Source organism: Lepisma saccharinum, chromosome 18 (genome assembly GCF_977018435.1).
Source record: "Lepisma saccharinum chromosome 18, izLepSacc3.1, whole genome shotgun sequence".
Taxonomy (NCBI): Eukaryota; Metazoa; Arthropoda; class Insecta; order Zygentoma; family Lepismatidae; genus Lepisma; species Lepisma saccharinum.
In genome coordinates, this window is record NC_139246.1 from 41,578,198 (window position 1) to 41,601,756 (window position 23,559).

Here is a 23,559-nt window from a genome sequence, read left to right on the forward strand (position 1 = left end):
CTCAGTTGAAGCAACATTGTGCCGGAGTTTCGAACCATTTTTCGCCAAGAACCAAGGAAAAGACACATTTTGGAGAATCGTTTGGTGTTGTGCAAGATATCTTTACTAAACATTTTGCATAAAATCATCATAAATTTGCCATCTTGCATTCAAATGTGACCGCAATTCTTTCCAGGTGGATGAGAACATGTTCAGTGTTTCACAATGCACATACACTTTCCTATTTTCAAATTCAGAACGAAGAATCTTGAAATATTTTCAACATTCGTATTTCCACTTAACATTTTTTTGTCTACTCATATATTTTATTACTGCTTTAGGGTATCTTTACTTTATGGAATGTGAAAGAATGAAAAAAAAATCACGAGTGGTTTCATTCAGGAAGAAGAAATGTTGCAAAGTTGGCTACTCTTAGTTGGCTCTGAAGCACTATGCTGCCAAATTTACGAATTCCGGACTTTGAAATTTTTCAGGGCGGTCAAATAAGATGTTGCAAAGTGTACCTATGAGTGTACAGTCATGAAAAAACCTACTTCCCCCATAAAGCTTTTTTCTTTGGCTAACACAGAAAGTGTGCATGTCGTATAATTAAACACATTAAATATATAATTTCAAATAAAATATTGTTATTAAAAAATTGACAAATGGGAAAATAACAGTTTTAAATAAACTGACGTGATGTGCAAAAATTGAATAAATTTTTGATGACAGAATATTGAAATTAATAAATTTTAAATAATAATATTGAAGTTTACAATGCAGAAAAAAAAACTTTCATCTGCAGAATACTGTAATTGTTTGATTAGCTTACCAGTTTACATGGAGGAACTGCAGAGAACAGATCACACACAAAAAAAGTTTTCATTAGAATTCCACAACAGTAAAATTTAAGGTTGAGCTGAACCTCTCAAAAAAGTGCTATGATATTCCAAACTATAACAAATTACAATGTTTAAAATAATTTCTAGAACTTCAAGGTGAATATTTGTGTTATTTGCTTTCACTGTTGTCTAGAAGTTGGTAATAGAAAATCAGGTTGAGCCATCACAAACTATTATAGATCCCTAGACAACAACAAAAACAAATCACATCAAGGTGCACTTAAATTATCTACAAAGAATTATAAACAGATGCAATTCTTCAGCATTTTGTACAGGTGTGTTAAAACCTATATCACAAACTATTGCATTGTGGATTCGAGCAGCCATGATTGATGCCAGTCCTTGTAAGCATATGGAATTCAAGCGGGCAGGAGCAGATACTAACACAGGAACAAATTTCAAACAAATATGGAGTAGGTGCAAAGAATACTATGTGATGGATATTTCCTTGCAAACGACGAATAACATTGGGCACAACCATGGGGGCTGTGTGCATCGTGATGCCACATGAAACCCACCAACATGATAGAGGTTCTTCAGAATAAGAAAAAAGTTTGAAAAGGCTTTAGCTGACACTGATAAAAGCTGATGAGAAACCTAAAGGGCTTTATCAATTCTAAAAGATTTTACATCAAACTATTGAAAATATATTAGACTACAAATTTAGTCAATTATGACACAATTGAATGTGTCTGTCTGACATTGAAACAATAAACTTTAAATTGAAAAAAACAATTGTATCTGCAAAATTTCACCTCAGAAAGAACTCTATACTCACAAAGCACAATATAAGTTACACATACTTACCAACATCAAATTCGTGAAGCATGACATATTCAGAACAGCCTGATTGGTCATAATCCAATGGAATTATACCTTTAAAAAAACAAGGGTTGTTAAAATTTTTTTCAAAGAAACAAAACACATGAAAATCCAAAAACTTATGACATAAGAACTGAATCAGTACATACTAACATTTTAGCGTGGTAATCTTTAAACCTACTGTATCTTTAAACCTACTGTAACTAAACTTTGTGGAAGAAACTTCAGACCAGTGTTTGAAGACCAGGGAATTTCTCACCCCTTCTAGATTTTTCCTCCAATGGCATGGCACAGTGGTAGCGTCGTCACCTTGTAATCAAGGGGTCCCAGGTTCGGTACCCAATGGAGGCACATAGTTGTTCTGATCCCACTTTAAAATGTAGATCCAGTCCTGATTAGCATTTCTGTGCATAAAGTGGACTTAAACAAAAACTCAAAAATATTTTTCCTCAGTTTCTATACTTGTTATTTTGTCAAAATAGTCAAACTGTGAGATACACAAAATAGTATTTTTAATAAAAAATTGTCTGTTTAAAAATACAAGTAGATAAAAAGATTGCACTTGTGCATGGTATTTTTCCCTCAATTTCTCTAAACATTTCTGAAGTATCCTCTTCGCATTTCGATCTTTGACCAATTTGAACACTGCTTGGAGCAGTTGTGATATTTGCTATCTTACCTTTAAAACATGATAAGCAATATTGCAATTGTGAATTACTTTATTTGTAATCTTGCTTTACGGTTCAAAAAATAGGGACATTATGCAAAAAATTGAAAGTAGCATCAAAATATTGTACTTCATTAAAGGAGTTAAATATGGCATAACTTCACAAAGTAAATCACTAAACTCACCTACAACTTCATCCCCTTTCCTTAAGGTTGTAACATCAGAGCCCACTGCACGTATTATACCAGCAACATCCTGTCCAACTGCAAATCGTATCTTTCCAGCCTTTCTGAACAGCTCTTTGAGGGATCGCTCATCTTGAGAACTGAGGGCGCAAGCTTTCACCTGAACCAGGACACTGTTTCGTTCTAAAGTTGGTACTGGGTCCTAAGAGGATGAGATGTCGTTAAATAATATTACTGATATCAATTTCATACAAATACACAACAGACAAGGAAAACATATCTAAACGAATGACCATGAAATTAGGTGGGTGGTAGGAGTTAGTGCTGTTGCCATGTCGGAGCACAATCCCATGTGTTCGGAGATTTAAGAGAATGAAAGATCTCGTTGTACAGTTGGCCTCTGTAATCCATGTGATAGAAACTGACAATATTTGCTTGAAAGGCCAGGGATGACACAAAAGTGCCCCGGAGAGAGGTCGGTCTGATGCTCGAACTAGGGAACGCAGCCCGGTTGACGTTGCCACATGGTGTGAGGGAACCAGCAACTTTTGTCCCGCTTTCGCTTTGCTTTTTCCGTGTGTGGCACCAGCAGAATTCTGCCCACCCGCCTATCTTCATGGCCGTGTTTAGTTAAATAAACTTTGGTTCCAAGTATACATTTTACATGTGATATTTAGGGGTATATGAAAGGTTACTGTCCCACAAGACATTCTCCCTCCCACACTCTTGCTGGTGGTGCTACTGTTGAGTTGTATCCATTTTTCTTGAGGGATATGCAAGGATTTTAGTGTGGTGTGTAGAGGTAAATTTAACTTCAAAATGACAACAGACTAGGCCTGTGAAAAAAGTTGCAAAATATTTGTGGGATGGTATAATATGTGTGGATGCTTTCTGCTTCAATATGATCTTCAAATCCTATATCCTGTCCTTAAAATGCAATAGGACAGTCCTCCCCCACCCCTATCTGTGCCTTCATGCTTTGTCCATCACTTTGTGCGCCTCCTTCAAGATATCGACGAGAACCCCGATTTTATTGGTGCGTGTGCAAAATTTGTGTCAGTGTCATCACTTAAAACGACTCCCACAAAAGATTGGCAATAGCGCAAGCGCTCTTAAGTATAGTCGACTTACAGTCTCGTCACCAAAGAGCTCCAGTTTCAAGCCCATTCCTGGGAATTAGGAATGCCCGAGATTATTTTTACAATCTCTTCCCTCACACATATTATGTAAATATACACATACATAAATAATTAAACCACACTTATGTATGTGTGTGTAATATTAATAATAATAATAATAATAATAATAATATATTATGGGTTAAAACAAGTAGATGCATTTATTTCCACGGCTCTTTAATTTTGCCTTACAATATGCTGTTAGGAAGGTAAAAGAAACTAAAGAAGGACTAAAATTAAATGGTGTGATTAATTTGTTAGCATATGCAGATGATATAGACTTATTAGGAGATGACATAAATACAATTAAGAATAATGCTAAAGTATTTTTCAAAGCAGCTAAAGAGATAGGTTTGGAAGTTAGTAAAGAGAAAAGTAAATATATGCTTACAGGCCGAAACCAAGTGTTAGCTAATAATCAAAATCTAATTATTTATAACAACTCGTTTCAACCAGTTTCCAAATTCAAGTATTTAGGAGTAATACTTTATACTAACAAGTGAAAATGATATTAAAGAGAAAATAAAAAGCAGGCTTAATTCATGAAATTCATATTACTTTTCTTTTCATAAACTTTTATCTTTTCGTATAATATCTAAGAAAGTAAATGTTAAAATATACAAAACAGCAAATTTTTCCTGTAGTATTATATGGATGTGAAACTTGGTCCCTTACATTAAAAGAGGAATATAAATTAAGAGTATTTGAAAATAAAATCTTTATAAAAATATTTGAACCTAAAAGGGATGAGGAGACAGGTGAGTGGAGAAGATTACATATTTTAGAACTAAATAATTTGTATTCATGTCCAGATATTATTGGAATGATTAAATCAAGAAGACTTAGGTGGGCATGCCATGTGGCACGAATTGACACGAATTGAAGAGGATAGAAGAGTTTACAGGATTCTTGTGTGGAAGGGCAAGACGAAGATGAAGGGATAACGTTGAGATGGATATAAAGGAAACTAGTAAGAATGAAAAAGAGTCTATGAATCTTGCTCAGGATAGGGACAGATGGAAGGCTTGTGTTGCTGCAACCATAAACCTTCGGGTTTAAGAAGGCTAGAGAGTTGGTTAGTTATATTATAGTATAGTAGCTGATTACCCAGCATTGCCCAGGTATTTATTTATCAAAATCTTATATTAGACAGGAAAATAATGAATTCTAACTATTGTGTAAAATGTAACTAATTTTAAACGTGATCGTGAATTAGCTTAGCGACTCCGAAAACTATGGATTGGACACTAATTTAGGTCATTTGCGGCATTTTATTTTTCACCCCCTCTCACTCCCCATGCTGAAAGGTGATGAACTTGGAGTTGAACCGCATTGGGAGTGTCACGAAAACTGTAGATTCCATTCGCAAGACAGCGTGAATCTTAGACAACCCAAGAAACACTATCGTTGTGCGGATTGCATAGAGTCACGGATGTCTGTTTGTGAGCAATTTAATATCGGTTGTTCTCGATTATTTTTACATGTCACCCCATTCCCACCCAACTCCTAGGGGTGCCAAGGTGTCTTACCCCCAAAAATATTATTTCCAGATTGCAAGTGATACGTGTACCAAGTTTGGTTGAAATTGTTCCAGGCGTTCGAGAGTTATGCCCGAACAAACATACATACATACACACACATATCCATTTTTTATATATATAGAAGATAGATACATAGATTGTGGGATATTATATTACATACTCATTTCTGACAATTTACCAACCAATGAAGGTTTATCTAATGATGTTTAGTAAAAAATAATAATAATAAAAAAAAACACCCCCTTTTCAACACAAGGATTTCCTTGACCACCAACGAAATCTAGCGGCGTGTAGAGAACATCAAAGAAACTATTTTTCATGATAACCTTTTAGTAGTACAGGCCTCTTTTCGGCTCTACCAGCCCTCGACATCCTATTTTATCGGGTGTGTATGTAGCCATGCACTACAGATTCATCGTTGCCACTTGCACGTTCATTTACCAATTATGAAAATATTTTCTCAAATTTGCATCAAACTAAAGAAAAGTCGAAACAATGTCATTTTTTTAACACGGCTGGGAAGGGTTCCTCTCCGGTTCCCCTCTGGTTCCGATGACCCTGATGAGAATAAGAGTTTCTGTCCGAGTGAACCTTCATCAGTTTTAAATCGTCGCGATTATACAGAAGTGGCACAGAAGGGACGTAAAATGTTAATACGCGTACATACAAATGTTATCCATCTTTTGGGGTCTCCGTAGTGACATACATTACTTTTCTTTCGAAATTAACGTCGTCTACCTGTAAAGACTGATCGCGACAATGAGAACAGTTGATGATTTGAATAATCTGATGAACGGATATCATGTTCAGCCAGAGACTCGAACTCGGAACCTTAGGTGACGAGATGTGAACCCAGGATGAGAAATCTCAGGGGGAGGGGGCCAGTGGGGAATTTCCCCCACCAACGATTTTGTCCTAAAACTCCCCCCCCCCCCTACGAAACTTTCCCGGGGGGAGAGTTTTTGTTCTAACAACAAAGAAAACTATTAGTTTTGAAGTCGAATATAATTTACTGGAATAATATCGAGAACACATACAAAGAACGAACAACAAAGAGCCTCATCTCTAAGGACATTGAACCAAGCAATCCCAAGAACACAGAAATTAGTCTGACTTGTTATTTCTTCTCCACTTGTCATCGCCTTTCCTCAGCTACCGAACAGTATATAAATATATAAATAAAACATATTTAGATGTGAATTTTATATCGAATACTATTATCTTCTTAATGTCTCTTAATTTTTGCCCCGCACCTTATTCACGCAAATCTGTTCATAGCATTCGTAGTATATTAAAATCTTCAATTTGCAATCGAATTTTGAATGAAGGACAGTCCTCATAACTATTTTATAATATAATTATTTAATAGCTGACATATATTTAATGACATGTGTGTGTGTGTGTGTGTGTGTGTGTGTGTGTGTGTTTGTGTGCCTGCCTCTGCACCAATCTGCAGTGATTTCGCACCCTATGTGAATCGACCACTCAACGCGTTCGGCCTCTGAAGGGACGATATTTCAAGAACTCTAGACGTGATGGCATATGGTCAACACTTTCCTCTCTCCCCTACCTCTCATAATCCAGCATATTCCTTCTTTTATTCACAAATCGCTTTTTCTGCTAAGCATGATGCACCAAAACATCAAAGCGAAACGCAGCTGAATTAAATATTCACAGATCGCAAGCCGCAAAGAAAAAGCAATGCGGTAAACATGGCGACTGGTGGCGAAACTCATGTGGCATTCTGCCCATTTCTCTCTCTGCAGAATTCGCTCTCTACTCCTTCAACAGCATCCGCATAACTCCTGCGATCCAGCCGCAAGAACGCAACTCGCCTGCCTGAACTTCGTTGATAACGCGAATCTGATATCGACTGCACATACACGCCCATCCTCACATATGCTGTTTGCTGTTTGTCTTCGCCAATACAAAAGAGCTGTACCAACCACGTCATTCTTGCTCATTCACACCGCCCTTAGTTTACATCCAATACCGATAGGACACGGATTTTTACGTTTTTCTTCTTTCTTTGTGTATTTGTGTCAGTTTGTTTCTTCAGTACAAACTCTGAACATTGTACAAGTAATTATAACGGCGCACGCTTTTAGAAGGAACATGAGTTCGGCCAATACCCAGCCAGTGCTACTGCGCTGTTGCCAAACTAACTGCTAGCGCAAGGGAAGGACAGAAAATTCGCGATGTGTCCATTATTTTGATAATGCATGCACAGTATATATGAGTACAGTGAAATAATATAGTGAATATTTCTACACAGGATTATAATATCATATCACTGTAGCATATACGAGAAACCCATACCTAAAAGAAGCTTGAAGGTATTTATTCATCACCGCTCTCGTCGTCTTCCTCGGTCTCCGTGTCACTGATTTCACTCATTCCCGAGTCACTCCCCTGGAGGTTAATGATTAGATTTTGCACCCTTGGTGCCTGTACTACTGGTGCTAGGTTTTGAGAGTGACATTATTTAAAATAAAAAGAACACACGGAACATACACTATCGCAAGAAAGGGCTGTATTTAATCTTTTCACAAACTGTTCTTTGTGGCGCAGGAGTGATTGATAAGCGAATAATTTTACACCGGCCTTGCTACGAAAACGCTGAACTCACACTGACCCAGACTTTCAATGTTCGAGAACTCTCAGAACAATGAAGGGTCATTGTTTATATCGAGGCGAATTTAACACCCACAGTTTTCCCTAGACACAACAACTCAGCTGCGTCAACACGGTGGCAACGAAAAAAAACAGGCTGAAGGAAATGAAAGGTGTTGTTGCCCTTGTTTCTTCAAGGAACGATAACTCCGGCTGTAGGCGACGGAAATTCATAGGATTTGGACAGTCAGGTTCAAAGTGTCTTTCCCCATCTTATGATGAACCTTAAAGTGACGTCTTTTATGAAAACTTCTTGCGCGCAAGAAAAATCCAGAACACGGCTTTTAACTTCCGCGCCGCAGTCTCCTAACTGTACAACGTTGCACTCCTGCAATTGGTTGATCGCCACGCACACCCTCTTTGTTGCCCCACCCGATATCGCTTCTAAAAGCGTGCGTCGTTATAGAATAGAATAGAACAGTGGTTCCCAAAGTGTGCGTCGCGAAACCCTGGAGCGCTGTGAGTTGGCTTACACGGGCGCCGCGAAATGGTACAATATTTTCACTGAATGCCACTTACTTGTTAGTCTAATTTTAGTACTTTTTACATATAAAATGTTTCTGAATTTGAAATGTGTGTTTATTTCTTAAATTAAGGCAAGCAACCTAACCACACTAACTGAGCGTTGCAAGTGTTAGATAGGCCTACATTCTGACTTGGGCGCCGCGGAAAAATCTTGAAACACTAAGGGCGCCGTGAAACGAAAAAGTTTGGAAACCACTAGAATAGAATAATAGAATAGAATCGCCTTTATTGAGAGGGCTTTTCGGCCTCGCGGGCCGCTCTTACAACAAACCCTTGTCAAATACATATCAGAGTTGACACTTTACACTTTCTGGAAATCATTATTATAGTAGAAAAGAAGAAAAAAAACATTTATACTTATAACTAGGGAGACAAATTTAAGGTAAATAAAAACTGAGGAGAGCGGTAAATAAAATGTTAGATCAGCGATATATACCAGCGGTGGAAAAAAAATGGCACACACTTTTTCATTATGAGAGGAAACAACATACAAAAGAGCTATAAATTGATAAAGTACTTCATTTTTATAACCTGTACACATACACAAGTAATTAGCTGTCCCACCAAAACGAAAACATCAACACAAAATCACTTCATTTCTAAATTGCATATCTCAAGTGATTTATTCATTGTATGCGTTTAAAGGATATCCTTGCTGTCCAACAAATAAAATAATCACTAATGCACATACACAAACACATGTTGAAAATCACATGATGATAAACAAAATTCATTCATGACTGAACACAAATTACACCATTGTTTCCCTTGATGTGCGGGAACAGGCTAATCTTATCGCTGCTACAGCTAGCAAATTCAATGAAACTGGAAGTTGAGTAGACATTCGGGAGAAGAAAGGAATGCAGCTTGACAGGGAGTGAAGTTTTCGAACTGAGATTATGTGCATGGGAAATCCCAATTTGCAGCGTCTTCCTGATGTGATCGAAGATAAAACGTTCTTCAGCTGCAAGTGGTAGGAAACCTCGATTGCCGGTTTTTGCGTGTTTTCTACTTAATTTGATGATATTTCACGGTTATTTCGCGAAAAAACGTCCATTTCGTGGAAAAGCACACATTTCGCATTACTTCGCGAATAAAACTCATGCATATTTCATCATTGGGGGTGTAGTTACGTGAAGAATGTTCAAAATTTCATCTTTTTCTCACATTTCGCGATTTCGCGCATCAGCGAAAATTCAATGTCCCTACTTATAATGTAAACAATTAATATACTGAAGATACAGAGTTAAATCTAAAACCACAATTAGAATACACTTATTACAGAGATAAAACAAAAACTAAGACCAATATCTCATTCCTGTTCATTACAGGAAAGACAAAGCCAGGCACTATTGTTTGGACAGTCTTTGAAAGTAACTCGTTACTTTTGAAATTAATAACTCTAACTTCTAAGTTACATTTTTCAAGTAAGTAGTAACGAAACCACCCTGGTGCTTTCATTCGTTCTTCCGAATTAGGAAGTTTCACTCCATGTAGTATTTTTATAATTAAAGTTTTAGAGACACTACAAACAAATACGTGTTTACCAGAACAGATTTTTTTTCGTAAACGCTACCATTTTTTTGATTGTTTGTTTCTTACCAAGAAGCTTAACCAAATTTGTTTATTCAAACAAAGCAGTTTCTTCTGTCTCCGCCCCCAAACGACTTGTTTCACAATACCTATCAACTTCTTATAATTCGTGACATATCTACTGGATTATTACACCAGCGATCTATCCACACATACCCGAAATTTTCTGCGATGTCTCCATAAAATCGTTCGCAAAAGTCTAATTTGCGGTTATTTTCTTGCTATATCCAAGGTTATACTCCACAATAAAAATAGTACTTAAACCGCCTCCCGAGATTGAAAAAATTGTATTAACGCTTGATCTATCCCCCAAACTACTTATTTATACTCGTACAGCATTTCACAATAGATTAGTCTAATGTTAATATCAGGAAGGGGCAAGCGGTGATATGCCCACACATGCATCTGAAACTAACCATATGTCCGTTAACAGAGTAACAGCAGATCCCACTCTCTTGGTGTCTAAAATTTAGCGAGCAGGTGAGAGGGGAGAAAAGGGGATCCTTTGATCCCCCTGCCTCCACGAACATATTTAGCGGGGGGATCGGGAACCCCCCTCCCCGAAATTAAATATGCCAAATTAAATAATGAAAATATACGATGTTTAACATTTGTTGTATAATCGAGGGATATTTATTTTCACCGAACTTATTTGAAGGCAGTAAATATTTAGTTTTTATAATTGCTTTGTTAACATGAATTTGATGTGTGTCTGTGTAGACAAAAGCTAACGTATTACAATGACTCCCTTGTTGCATAATCATTTTATTGGGGGAGACTTGAGACAAAACTATCCTACCGCACTGGGAAGGACATATTTAAGGGCGAGGCCAAAGGGTCCGGACCCCCCCCCCCCTTCGCTCCCAAAGGCTTACCAAGTACTAAAATTAAATAATGAAAATATACTTGTTTAACATTAGCTGTATAATCGAGGTTTATTTGTTTAAGCCGAACTTTGAATGGCAGTACCAAAGATATTAAGCTGAAATTTATTTTTTTGTCAAACGAATCTAACATACTTTCTTCTTATTTAATAAATATTCAAGATTTTATCTATTTGGCACTGATTTCCTTGTCAGGATAGTTGCTTTCATACAAATTTTGGCGATCTTAACTACACGTACGCTACATAATGAATACATGATTTTGTATCTCCATTCTTATGCGGTCTTTTTACCTATTCATATAATAGCAATACAATATTAATTTATATATTTTCATTAATATTATTTTAATTGAAAATAAATATAACAATTATTTTAATATAAACATTTATATTATTATTATTTCTGAGACACTTAGTTCGGACCCCCCCCCCCCCAAATGAATTTCTAACTACGTGTCTGACGCTACAAACGCATCTTCCAACTTTAATTAATTCAAGTACACAGTGTCATAAATTTGGCCGATTTTGTGATACCATAATCTGAGATGGAAATGTCCCAAGGATTGTGAAATTTCTGTCGATTACACACTGTGAATATACATTTGGAATAGCCCTAGTACTATACTGCCATGTTGCGGGAAAAAGCGTTAATCGGAGAAAATGGCTGCCTTAACAACACATTGAATGCATTTAAGGCAGGGTTGTTAGAGGTCCAGAAACCCATAAATTCTAATGGGTTCTATTGGGTTCCGTTGCAGGACCGGAACCTTTTTTCTCGCACAATTTAAATTCGGTCCAAGATGCGTATGGTATCATTAAAAAACGTTCCTGGACCGTATTTAAATTTATCCTGAAAAAAGGTCCCTGGATCGAATTGAAAAATTTAATCATAAAATGGTTCTTCACGGCCTAGAACCCATTTACACTAGCTGATTTTCTCTTCCGTAAGGGAATTGAATGTATTTACAATTCCTAGAAATTAACAACCCTGAGGTTATTAAGGATCCAGAAATCCATACATTCTAATGGGTTCTATTTGGTTCCGTAACAAGACGGGCTTTCTCGCACAATTTGAATGCCTTCCAAGTTGCGTATTGTTTCATTGAGAAAGGTTCCTGGACCGTATATACATTCAGCCTGATGGAAAGGTTCCTGGACCGTATTTAAATTCATCTGGTAAAAATGTTCCTGGACCGAATTGAAATATTTTACAGATAAAAAGGTTCTTTACGGTCCAGAACCCATTTACGCTTACTGGTTTTCTCTCCTGGACCGGATTTGAATTTATTTAAAATTCCTGGACCTTTAACAACCCTGATTTAAGGTCTGAGGGAAACTTCAAATATTCCTCTTTCAAATTATGCAAATATCATGTATTTCTGTTTATTATTCGTGAAAATATAGCCAAACAAAATCGCTCAATAATTTTTTGAACACCCGTTTAGGCCAAGTTAGGTAACAAGTGTGTCACAAAGTAAGTTTATTTTCGTTACATCTTGCTCTTACTTCCCTCACCATTATAATAAAAAGGGGGGAGGGGTTGCAAGAAGTGGTCTTTCCAGAAGACATTTTCACTTCACATACAGCGTGCTTCAAAATGGGTTGAACGATAAGAAACCGTTCCAGGAGCGATAAAACTTTATCAACAATTAAAGTTCTATGTAAATACTTTCGACCATATCCTCGAGTTTTGTTTGCAATGGTCGTAGTAGTTTCAAATTAGGTGGCAGAGTGATAAGTTCCAAGATGGCTGCCTGTGGTGCTGAGAAAGCTTTTTGCTTCCTACAGTTTCACGTTTGTCGGTCTGTTGTTAGCGTGAGTTTCGTACAAAATTTCGTAAAGAACCACCATCCAAGAACTCCATACGTAAGTGGTATGATAAATTCAAGACAACGGGATGCATTTGCAAAGGAATGTCGTCCGGTAGACCGTCCACGTCTGAGGCAGATGTCGAGAGAGTTCGAGCTAGTTTTCAACGCAGCCCCCAAAAGTCTACAAGGAAAGTGAGTCAAGAGCTAACAATGCCTCGAGCAACTGTTTGGCGCGTAGTGCGTACGCGTTTAAAGATGTATCCCTATCGAGTGCAGTTGTTACAACAATTAACACCTAATGATCACACGTCCCTCAAAAAATTTTGTGAGCCATTTCTAAAGTTATGCAGTGGTGATGATGATTTTATTGACAAACTTTGTTTCAGTGATGAGGCTACGTTCCATGTGACAGGAAGAGTGAACAAGCAAAATGTTCGCATCTGGGGGACTGAGAATCCTCGTCAAATCGTTGAAGTCGTGCGTGATTCCCCGAAGACTAATGTGTTTTGCGCCATTTCATCTACCAAAGTGTACGGTCCGTACTTCTTTCACGAAGAAACTGTGACTGGACAAACATTCCTACACATGCTTACTACAAATTACCTTAATAACAGACTGCCAGACCGCTGGATTCGGCGATCTACTCAAAATGATCAACAGTTACTACGTTGGCCACCAAGATCCCCGGATTTAACCCCCTGTGATTTTTTTTCTGTGGGGACATCTAAAAGACATTGTGTACAAACCTCCTCTACCCGCAGAGGTCAATGAACTGAAAGAGCGCATTACTGCTGCAGTGCAAACTGTTGATGCAGACATGTTGAAACGGGTCTGGGCGGAATTGAATTACCGAATTGATGTATGCAGGGTAACAAAGGGGGCTCACATAGAACATTTGTGAGATACTATGTTCAAAATTTTATCAAAAAAACTTGGGACAGTTTTAGGAATTACATGTAAAATTTAAAGCAATTTGGACGAAAAATTAAATATATGTAAGGAGTAGAAATCGTTCACATCATTTTGAAGCAGCCCGTATAGTACGAGACTATTGAGTAGAGGCATGCAAATTTCGTTTTTGACGAAAACACGAAATATGAAATAACATGCTGTAATGTTCATTTTTCATGTTTCTGAAAGGTGTGAGGTGCATTTTCCTACCGTTTTGTCACGATAATGCGAAATCCTACTCTTAAATACGAAATTTACCGTTTATATACCGACGCGACACTTTCTGAAGTCTGAAGTATCCTGTGAGTTATGCAATTTACGCAAAATTGATTAATTCTGCTGTAAATATTTGAGAAGCAAAAATGGACCGCTTTACACAGGAATAAACTTAATACTCTGGTAACTACATAAATGTGCTTTAGAAAGGATAAGTTTATTTTGTGTAGTAAGTGCAGTTTTTAAATCAAATTTAGGATTATATACACAATTTTAAAACCAAAATGTCATCTTATATAGCACTTTTGATGTGATTATTCATCGCTACAACACCGACATTTTATTTTATTTGCCGCTTTTGAACCCGAAATAGACTGTTTTTGTACCGAAATTTTGCTTTTGTATTTACCAAATATATGTGTTGGGTTGGGTTGAGTTGGTGTTTTAAGTCCACTTTATGCACAGTAAGGCTAATCGGGACTGGACCTACAGTTTAAAGTGGGATCCGAACCACTTGTGCCTCCACCGGGTATCGAACCCGGGACCCCTTGATTACAAGGCGGCGACGCTACCACTGCGCCATCGGGGAGGCCCTCCAAATATATGTGCCTCTACTAATGAGGTTATGACGTCTGGACTCTCAGCCATTTTAATCACCTGTGGGGCCTGTGTTATGTCCTGTCCAATAAGATGAAATCAGTTATATTTTGTATTATCTTTGCGCATCATGGCACGTAGACTCGAAAATTTCAGTTTTTATTTTCCAAATTATTAGGTTTCGGCTCATATTTTGGTTATTTTTACATATTATTTCCATATTTCACAACATTTCTCAACATATACTACATATTCGCGCAATAATTACATGTCTCCGTGTGACCGGAAGAGTTGGGTGTATTTCTTGGGAATAACTGACAAATTTGAAATACACTCCCATTACTTCTTGTAATATTGAACGCAGTTTTAGTCAATATAAATCCATCATAAGAGACAAAAAAAGAATGAAATTGACGTTCGAACAATTACAACAAAATTTTGTTATTCATCATTTTGGAAACAGAAAATGAAAACACGTCTTGTGTTGTTTAACAATTAATGTCAATGTAAGCGTACTGCATTTTATGTACCCCGTGTACTGTCTTATATTATTAAAAAGGTAATTTTTTACAATTTTTAGTCCATATTTAACTCCATATTTTGGTGAAAATAACTAAATATGTATATACATATTTAGCACATTTTTACTACATAAGTAAGTACTTACTGTCAAGAAAAAATAGCACCATAAATAATTTTAAAATGTTTTGGATTCATATCTCTCTATCTTTCCTGCGCAACTTGAAATCGATTGTTTGAAGCATTCATCTGGTATCAGAGTGTCGTGTAGTGTTATTCTTTTGTTTGTTTAATTTTGGAAACTTTTGATAGAGGGCTCTGCAATCATTTCTGTGTTATTGGCGGGAGTCAGTAATACAATTTATACTAGTGGGGCTTTTGGCATGTTCTATGTTGCAAACGGTGTTTATTACAGAAAGTTTGGTTACGATATCATTATTTTGAAGTGTTCTGGCAGTTTTCTCGAAAAACATGGGTAGAAAATGTTACATTTCCCCACGTAAACAATAATTGTTTTTGTGCGTATACGTTCCACATGCAATATTTGATTTTGTTATGAATTCTGCGAAGTGTTCCATATAAACTTAACCGTGGCTTAAATAATAAATATATATTGTATTTTATTTAATTATTAGGAAAATAAATCGTCAAGTCAAATCATAAAAACAACTGAGAATACCGGAACAAAATGCTGAACTAAAAATAATGTGATGCTATTTTTTCTTTACAAAGTGTATAAATCCGTTCCCTCGCCATCATACATTCTAATCGTCGCGATTAGCCAAAATGGAAGAAAAACGACGTACAGAAACGAAATTAATCTATCCAGTTTAAAAAAAGCGTACGTTCCAACTTTAGAGAGAAAACAACAGCGATGCGTGCAGTACATATCCCATAATGATTCCCCAGACTACTTTGATATAAAAATATCACTGAACCAGCCAAATCCCTGATAATGCAAAAGGCTGTAGGATACGCCCAAGACAGGGCGTGGCTCACACGCAAATAGCACGCAAGGTTGTTTTGCTCCACACGAAAAGAGCTCCCGAAAATTGCAAATTAATCCCTTAGCACGTTTTCTTGATGTAATAACAGAAGTTTGTAATGCTATAATACCCCACAGAAGCGCAATAACCTCTTTCGAACTAATTATACAAATTCGTTCACCCAAATATTCCGCTTTCGGGTAATGCTTACAATATTGAATGACACTGAGGAGTAGAAATATAAGAAAAATACTTAATGATGATAATTTACATGATAAATGTCCATAGAAAATGTTCTCAAGGATTTGACTGATTACGTTTATTTTATGCCCGAATCCCATGAGGCTAGATCTCCTGCTGGATTTCCCAGTTGGACTTGGACTAAGCCGCGCGTCAGGCTAAGTTTGCAGCAGGTTTTATGTATCAATCCGCGCGAGAACTGAGCTCAGAATCTTCCGTGCCAGTCTTTCCTCAACCGCCGAGATGCTTACATCGCAGACACTGAGAAAATCCACAGTATTGCCAACCGCACAACACATCAAAACCCCGCATGCATGTCAAGTGGAATGTATTTTTGCTTCTCTTTGTCTCCTGAAACATAAAATTTTAAAAGTACTTTCTGCGCATATATTATTTAATAAATATGTCATTACTTAATATAAGAGCGAAATAACTTCTAAACATGAGAGCATGTGTGTATATTTCGAGCACGCAAAACGAAAAATAAACGGAGATAAAAGTAAACAACAATAGGCCCCTCTTGAATTTAATGACAAATTATTGTTTTTGGTTTAGAAAGAAATACATTTATGAAAAACGTGGTTGCTTCGTCCGCAATACATCCGTCCCTGTAAGACACACGCAATTCAAGTTATACCACCAAAAAAGCCTGATTTGATATTGGTGATATACAGGGTGATTCAAAAGTCGCGCGACATAGAACAACTCCGTTATTTGTGCAGATACCGAAAAAACGATAGAGGGCATAAGTGTAGGAAATACGTTGTTGGAAATCATGAGCGTAATTGTTGCGACAGCACATGGACCATTTATTAGTCTTGTTATTAGTTATTGCTGCACAGAAAAATTCAACATTACGGTCATGATTTAAAACGTATTTTCCAACAATTTTGTTCTTGTTTCCTGCACACAATGAAAATAATACAAATGCAACATCACGGTCATGATTTCAAACATATGTCCAACAATTTTGCCCTCTATCGTTTTTTCGGTATCTGCACAAATAACGGAGTTGTCCTATGTCGCGCGACTTTTGAATCACCCTGTATACAATCAGGTGCATTGTCTGCTGCTATTACTCTGGTTTCAATTTATGAATCACTTCACTAAACCAGGATTCAAATCTTGGTCTGTCCATTTCTTGCTGATAATCACCCTTTCTTTACGCGGAACAGTAAATATGCGCCTTCAACAAAGCTTTCATTGCCGAGAGTGGGTGAAACAACAAATCTCCCCCTTCCCCTCATTGTCGGTTTCTTCAGCCCTGGCGGTGGTTTTGCATGGTGGTATCCTTCCATGTTTTATTCCCCCTTTCCCCATTCTCCAAGTTGAAGGACGTCTCGTCCAAATAATAAACATGTTTCTTCTCACTGCAATATCTTTTAATACCGCGGGTATTCTTTTGTCGTCAAACAACAAACAATCGTTTCCTCTTGCTTGCTAAACTCAAACCGCAAATCATTCAAGACCCGTGATTCAATTCGTGAGCACATTCACCTCACGACCTGTTTTACTTTGATATTGTTGCCGCAAGGCGGATTATGCATTTAAAACAACTTGCTTGACTTTGAAGAGCATTTCCCTTCGGATTAAGCCCAAAATAACTTTCGGGTAAAACCGTACGCTGAACAGGAGATTCAGCCATTCTCGCCGCTCTACAATAAACATCTCACACGATACTAGTTACCATACTTATCGGTATGCGTTTGTTACCACAAGACATTGCGCACAGCAGACAAGCTAAAAAGATGGACAAGAACATTATAGGATAATAGCTACTGATGTTATTAAAAATACAAAGATTGATTGATTGATTTGGTATTTTAAGTCCACTGTATGCACAGTAAAATTAAGTAGGACTGGACCTTCCACTCTGCAACACACAGGCATATCAGTCGTCGTTTTCATATTTTGCTGCAAAAATATGGAGTGCCCTACCTAAGACCATGTCGAGCATATCTAAAATAGAATCTTTCCGAAATGAAGTAAAGAATTTTATTTTGGCAGAGCAGAGATTGTGTTCAAATACTATGATGTAACTTGTATGTTTATGTTATGTATTTTGTCTACATATTTTTATTTATATTTATTTTTATGTAGTTGTCTTTTCACAATTTTTGTATCATTTTATTCATACATTTGTTACAATTACTTTATCAATAGATTTTGTAACTAAATCATACAGTTTATTGTACACTGTATTAATACTGTAATAACTAGAGCCCGGAAGTTCAGGCATTTATTTTCGTTAAAATAGGCAAAAAAAGGCATTTATAATGTGGAAAATAGGCACTAAAAATGAAAAAAAGGCACATTTGGAAGTCGCTTACTTTTATCTATAATTTCTGGCAACATGTTAAAATCTACATTGGGAAGAGCATTTCAATTTTCTCCGTCTTGATTGCACATAACTACAAGGTGTTTTTTTAATTACTCAACATTCATTGTTAGTAGTCTGTCAGAGAGAATGTTTTTCATAATAGAAAATGATATTTCTACTTCGACAGAAGTTATTGGAGCATACATAAAACAAGCTAATGTAGCTGGACGCATTTCGGTAACAGCATTTTCACCTTTTAGAATATCACAAATTGTTTTCAATTGTTTCAAGTCCTCATTTGCACTCACTACCCGCTTGCACTTTTCCGCAACAGCTGAACCCTTTTCTCCTGGCACTTCCATCATCTGCTGCATAGATTCCTCGTACATTTTCATGGATCCTACAAGGTGTTTTTTTTTAAGTTCTGTAATTGTAATTGTCTCTGGGAATGCACCATAATGTGCAAAAATAAACTTGAATAGCACAGGAGTTTTTTCACTTCACGAATTGAAGCCGCTTCATTTTCTGGAAGAGCATCTGTCACCTCACTGATTTTTTCAAGGTTGTTAGCATAATATATAGCTGCTGATATCCAGGTTCCCCATCTGGTCAAGACTGGTTGCGGAGGTAAACTAAGCTCAGATGCAACTTCCTTAAATTTTCGGGTTCGAGAGGGAGATTTCAGATTGTGTTCGAAATCAACCTGTCCACTTCAGCAGTCAATCATGCACAAGGAAATGTTAACCGAAAGGCAATATCCTAACTGAGCATGAAATACATTTTTCTCACACTTTTCTCCTTCAGCAATGTTGAAACATGCATGAGTTCAATATTACTTAAATAAGGCGAAAATTATTCACATAATAAACGAAAGAAACATAAATGCCAACAACGTTTTTTGGGAGAAAAATAATTTATATACACATTTTTTTTTAAAAAAATGGTCAAATTTAATTGAAAAAGGCAAAAAAAGGCATTATAATTAAAAATAGGCAGTGGGGTCCCAAATAGGCAAAATGAAAAGGCTTCTAAAACATTCGAAACAACATGAGAAACGTATATCCGGAAAAATTTTATCAATATATGCAGTAGATAAAAAGAGGCATTTTGCAATACTTCCGGGCTCTAGTAATAACATAAGAAATGTAAATTTAAATGTAATCGATGACACGGGTTAGGCGGCAGAACAGCCTCAGGCTGAACCTCGCCCACGCAAATAAAGAATTTGAATTTGACCTACTATGTGCCTCCACCGGGTATCGAACCCGGGCCCCCTTGATTACAAGGCAACGACGCTACCACTGCGCCATCGGAAAAGTATGAACTAGAAACTGGCTCTAAAGAGAATACGGTAATCAAAGCGAACTCAACAAGCTTTTTAATGAACTCGGGTATGGATTTTCATACGTGAGATTCGCAGGATTCATTCATAAATATACAATTTATAGATTTTGTTCAACTAAATATGTCAAACAATTAACACACTTGTAATAATAACAATAATAATAATAATAATAATAATAATAATGATTTTCATTGTTGGCTAATCACATCTGTCGCGTACAAATTTCATCGCTTTGCATAAATACCTAAATATTAATTAATTGAACACGATTGTACATCATCTCTTTTACTTTGTCTTTTATCGAGAAGCGAACAAAAACAACCAACACTCGGAAACCACAGACAAAAAACTCTCATTTACCAAACTCACAGATTATCTTCTCATGGGCAAACTTTGCTCTGATTGGCTGTTCCACAGAATCTAGCAGAGAAAGCCAGTTGCAATTAGAACACGGTCTAGTCATCAAAACCAATCAAGCAGCCGGCATGGTGGCCATGATTTCCAGCCATGTACAGTCCAGCACCAATTAGAGCATTCGCTGGTTTTCCAGTTCCATGTGATTCGGCCTTTACTTCGCTTTTTCTGCCACTTTTGGCTAGTCGCGAAGATGAAAATGACTGATGATGTGATAAAATTGATAAGCAGACACTCACAAAGCCCACGCCCAGCCCGGGGTTCGAAACGGGACCCCTGGCGTCGTAGCGTTGTCAAAGAAAAATATGGGAATTCCAGGAGAAAAGGAAAAAAAAGAGGTCTTCTGTGGAGAGATGTTCGCAGACGGGCAAAAGGTTTATAACTCGCTGACATACGCCCTCTGTTAAACCACTTTACCACTGTTAAAGGAGTCATGATTGATTTTCTTAGTTAGTGCATGAAGCGGTAGCCATCTTGGATTTATGACGTCACACAGGCCTTCTGCCACAATTGCGGGTAAAACACCTGGTAGTACACGATTGTGTACCACACTAGCAACGTATTACCGGTAGTCATATATTCCCTTCATTCAAAAACCCACAGGATTACAAATGCCCCTGGACTACATTGAAAAATTGCCAAAACTTATTCCAATATGAAATGCCTATTCCTCATTCATTGGAACTGTGTCAAAATGTTGTATGGCCTGGTTGATATTTCTTACATTTTCAAATGTGAATGAAAAATGTGGCAAACAGTAATTGAAAAGACATGTCCAGGGTCTGCATTGTAGGCAGTAGAAAATTGTGACAAGCTCTTGTATTCAAATATGCACAAATTGTTGGTGATCTTGGCTACACTGCCTGTTTCATCTTCAACACCTGAGAGGATGTGTTTAACATTAAGGAGGTTGAAATAATGTTCTCGCAATTCAACGGGAGATCCTCGACTAATGGACCCTTCACTGTTAAGTGTGCATACATACGAATATTAAAATAACACCGATGATGTTATTTTCAATTTTGTAGCAAAGAAGAAAAGACTAATTGTAATTCTTTTTTAAAGATAAGCTGGGATTAGCTTTTTCAAAGCATTTTCTGTAGAAAAGTTAGAAGTTCGTAGATAGACTTAATTTAATACATGTGTGACCTTTTATGTGGTGGCAGAGTGAATTTTGATAGACAGATCATACCTAGGAACGCTATACGTCCCGGATTTTCAGGGACAATCCCGTAATGGTATTATCATTTGTCGCGGTGTTCCGAATAGTTTCTTCGGGATGTATAAATGTCCTGAAATCGGGTGGTAAAGAAGAAATGATTAAGACTATACTTTCCTGAACTTTATTTATATTTTACAATTTTACGTAAAATTGGACGTAATTTTAAAATGCTCATTTTACAAAACAATCTAACTCTACATTGAACCATTCCCTCTCCATAATACAAGAGTTAACGAGATACAGACGGTACTGCAAAAATCTTTGACATCATGGCGCCGCCTTCTGATAGCAGTGTTGAATTTCAGTTACGATTCTCTTCCATTGCATAGTAACCTTCTTACTATGAAGAGTCAGTGCTTGAGTGCCTATCTGTTCAGTCCGCAGTTTTCAAATCAAGTTCCCACACAATGTGGGATGTAAATGACAATTATGTTGTACATACATACAACTTTATCGGGTCCAGCCCCCCCCCCCCCCCGCTTCCTAACAAGCTACCGGTCAGTAGTGTCCCGGATTTTCACTTATGAAATATAGGAACCCTAATGGAACCGGGGATCCCCCCCCCCCACAAAAAATATATCCCCGGCAAAATGAAAGTATTTATATTCCTGCGAGGGATGTTTTCATCCCCTTCAAAGAAAATTAAATTGAAAACATACAGTATGCCATTTCGTAACTATGCAAAAAACACAATTGAAAAATCATTCGTGTCCATTAATGGTCTAGCCATCAAACATTTCCCTGCCAAAAAGTATGCAGCCTTCTGGATTAAATAAGGACACCATTCTGCAACTGACCAACCGCACTGAGTCGAGGCAACAGTAGGATGTTTTCAACTTACGTTTTCGTGGCATAGTGCTGATATTTTACATGTATTAAAATGTTCACAAGAAGCTTGTAAGTAAGTTAGATGGACGGTACGTTTGAACTTAGTAATAGAAAATTGGTCAGGTTTTCGGTGTTAATAGTTCGACAATTCTCTTCATGTACGAGTTTGGGTTTTCTAAAAATGTAAATTAGAAGTGTTTCTAAATTAAGCTTAAATGTTATAATATTTAATGACCTAGGTTATTCTAAGTACTAAGGACTTAGAACCGTAAGGCAATAGTTTAGATTATGGACTAGCAACATATACAAATGCGGATACCTAAGAAAACCTACCTTCCGAAATGAAGTCACAAATACTCCAATGAGTGGGAATCCCCTCAAAGCAAAAGGCTTAATTCGCACATTGGTATGTAGCGACATGTAACAAAAGATACACTGTCGTCGTTATATGACGAGAATTCTTACCTGGGCTACAGCGCCTTGAATAACGTAGTGTGGAAAACGACCCAAGAAACTGGTTCCCCAGACGATGACAACATAGATGGCAGTGCGATCCGTACAGGTGCTAATTTTGTTATGAAAGTAATGCGGCTTAGTTAGTTTTTGGAATATATTGTGTAGATTTGTGTTGAAAGGCGGTAAGTGAATTGATGGAAACAGTTATATGTATTTGTGGAGTGACTTGCAGTCACAAATTGGCATTAATTTACACAGAAAAATAACATAAATACGTTTTATGTGCAACGCAACTGGAGCAGCAACATCGCAATGTGAGGCTGGACGTCGAACGTTGGATTGTGTACACAAGTTTATTTTTGTATGCTAATAAAATTTATCTTTTTGTTTGGGAACACTAAATATACAAATACTCTTTTCTTTACTTGAACGATACCCACTAAACAACCAGGCACAAAACAGTGGCGATCATAAAACGAAACGAAACGAAAAGTGTCATATTTCACGCTTGCGAGTTTTTGGGCGGTAAGTTAGACAACACGCGAGTGGATGTAAAGCAGATCTTTGAAAAATAAACTAGTATTTTCTGTGTGAATTTCCATAAATATAAAGTTTGTGACAATATTAATGAACCTTTCAGGATAATGCATACACAATATTAATTCTCGCAGCAATTGTCACATTACGAGTTACGAGTAACAAT

The 23,559-nt window shown here is 37.0% G+C and overlaps 1 protein-coding gene across 1 annotated transcript in view; it reads right to left on the reverse strand.

Moving 5' to 3' along the window:
• LOC146002543 (ferry endosomal RAB5 effector complex subunit 4-like) overlaps positions 1-23,559 on the reverse strand; it is a 184,481-nt gene that overhangs the window by 24,374 nt on the left and 136,548 nt on the right. The window contains exons 2-3 of the mRNA XM_083140464.1: positions 2,556-2,757; positions 1,689-1,757 (exon numbers count right to left, since the gene is read on the reverse strand). Of these exons, the coding sequence (XP_082996590.1) occupies positions 1,689-1,757; positions 2,556-2,757 (271 nt within the window). The remainder of the gene's footprint in view (positions 1-1,688; positions 1,758-2,555; positions 2,758-23,559) is intronic.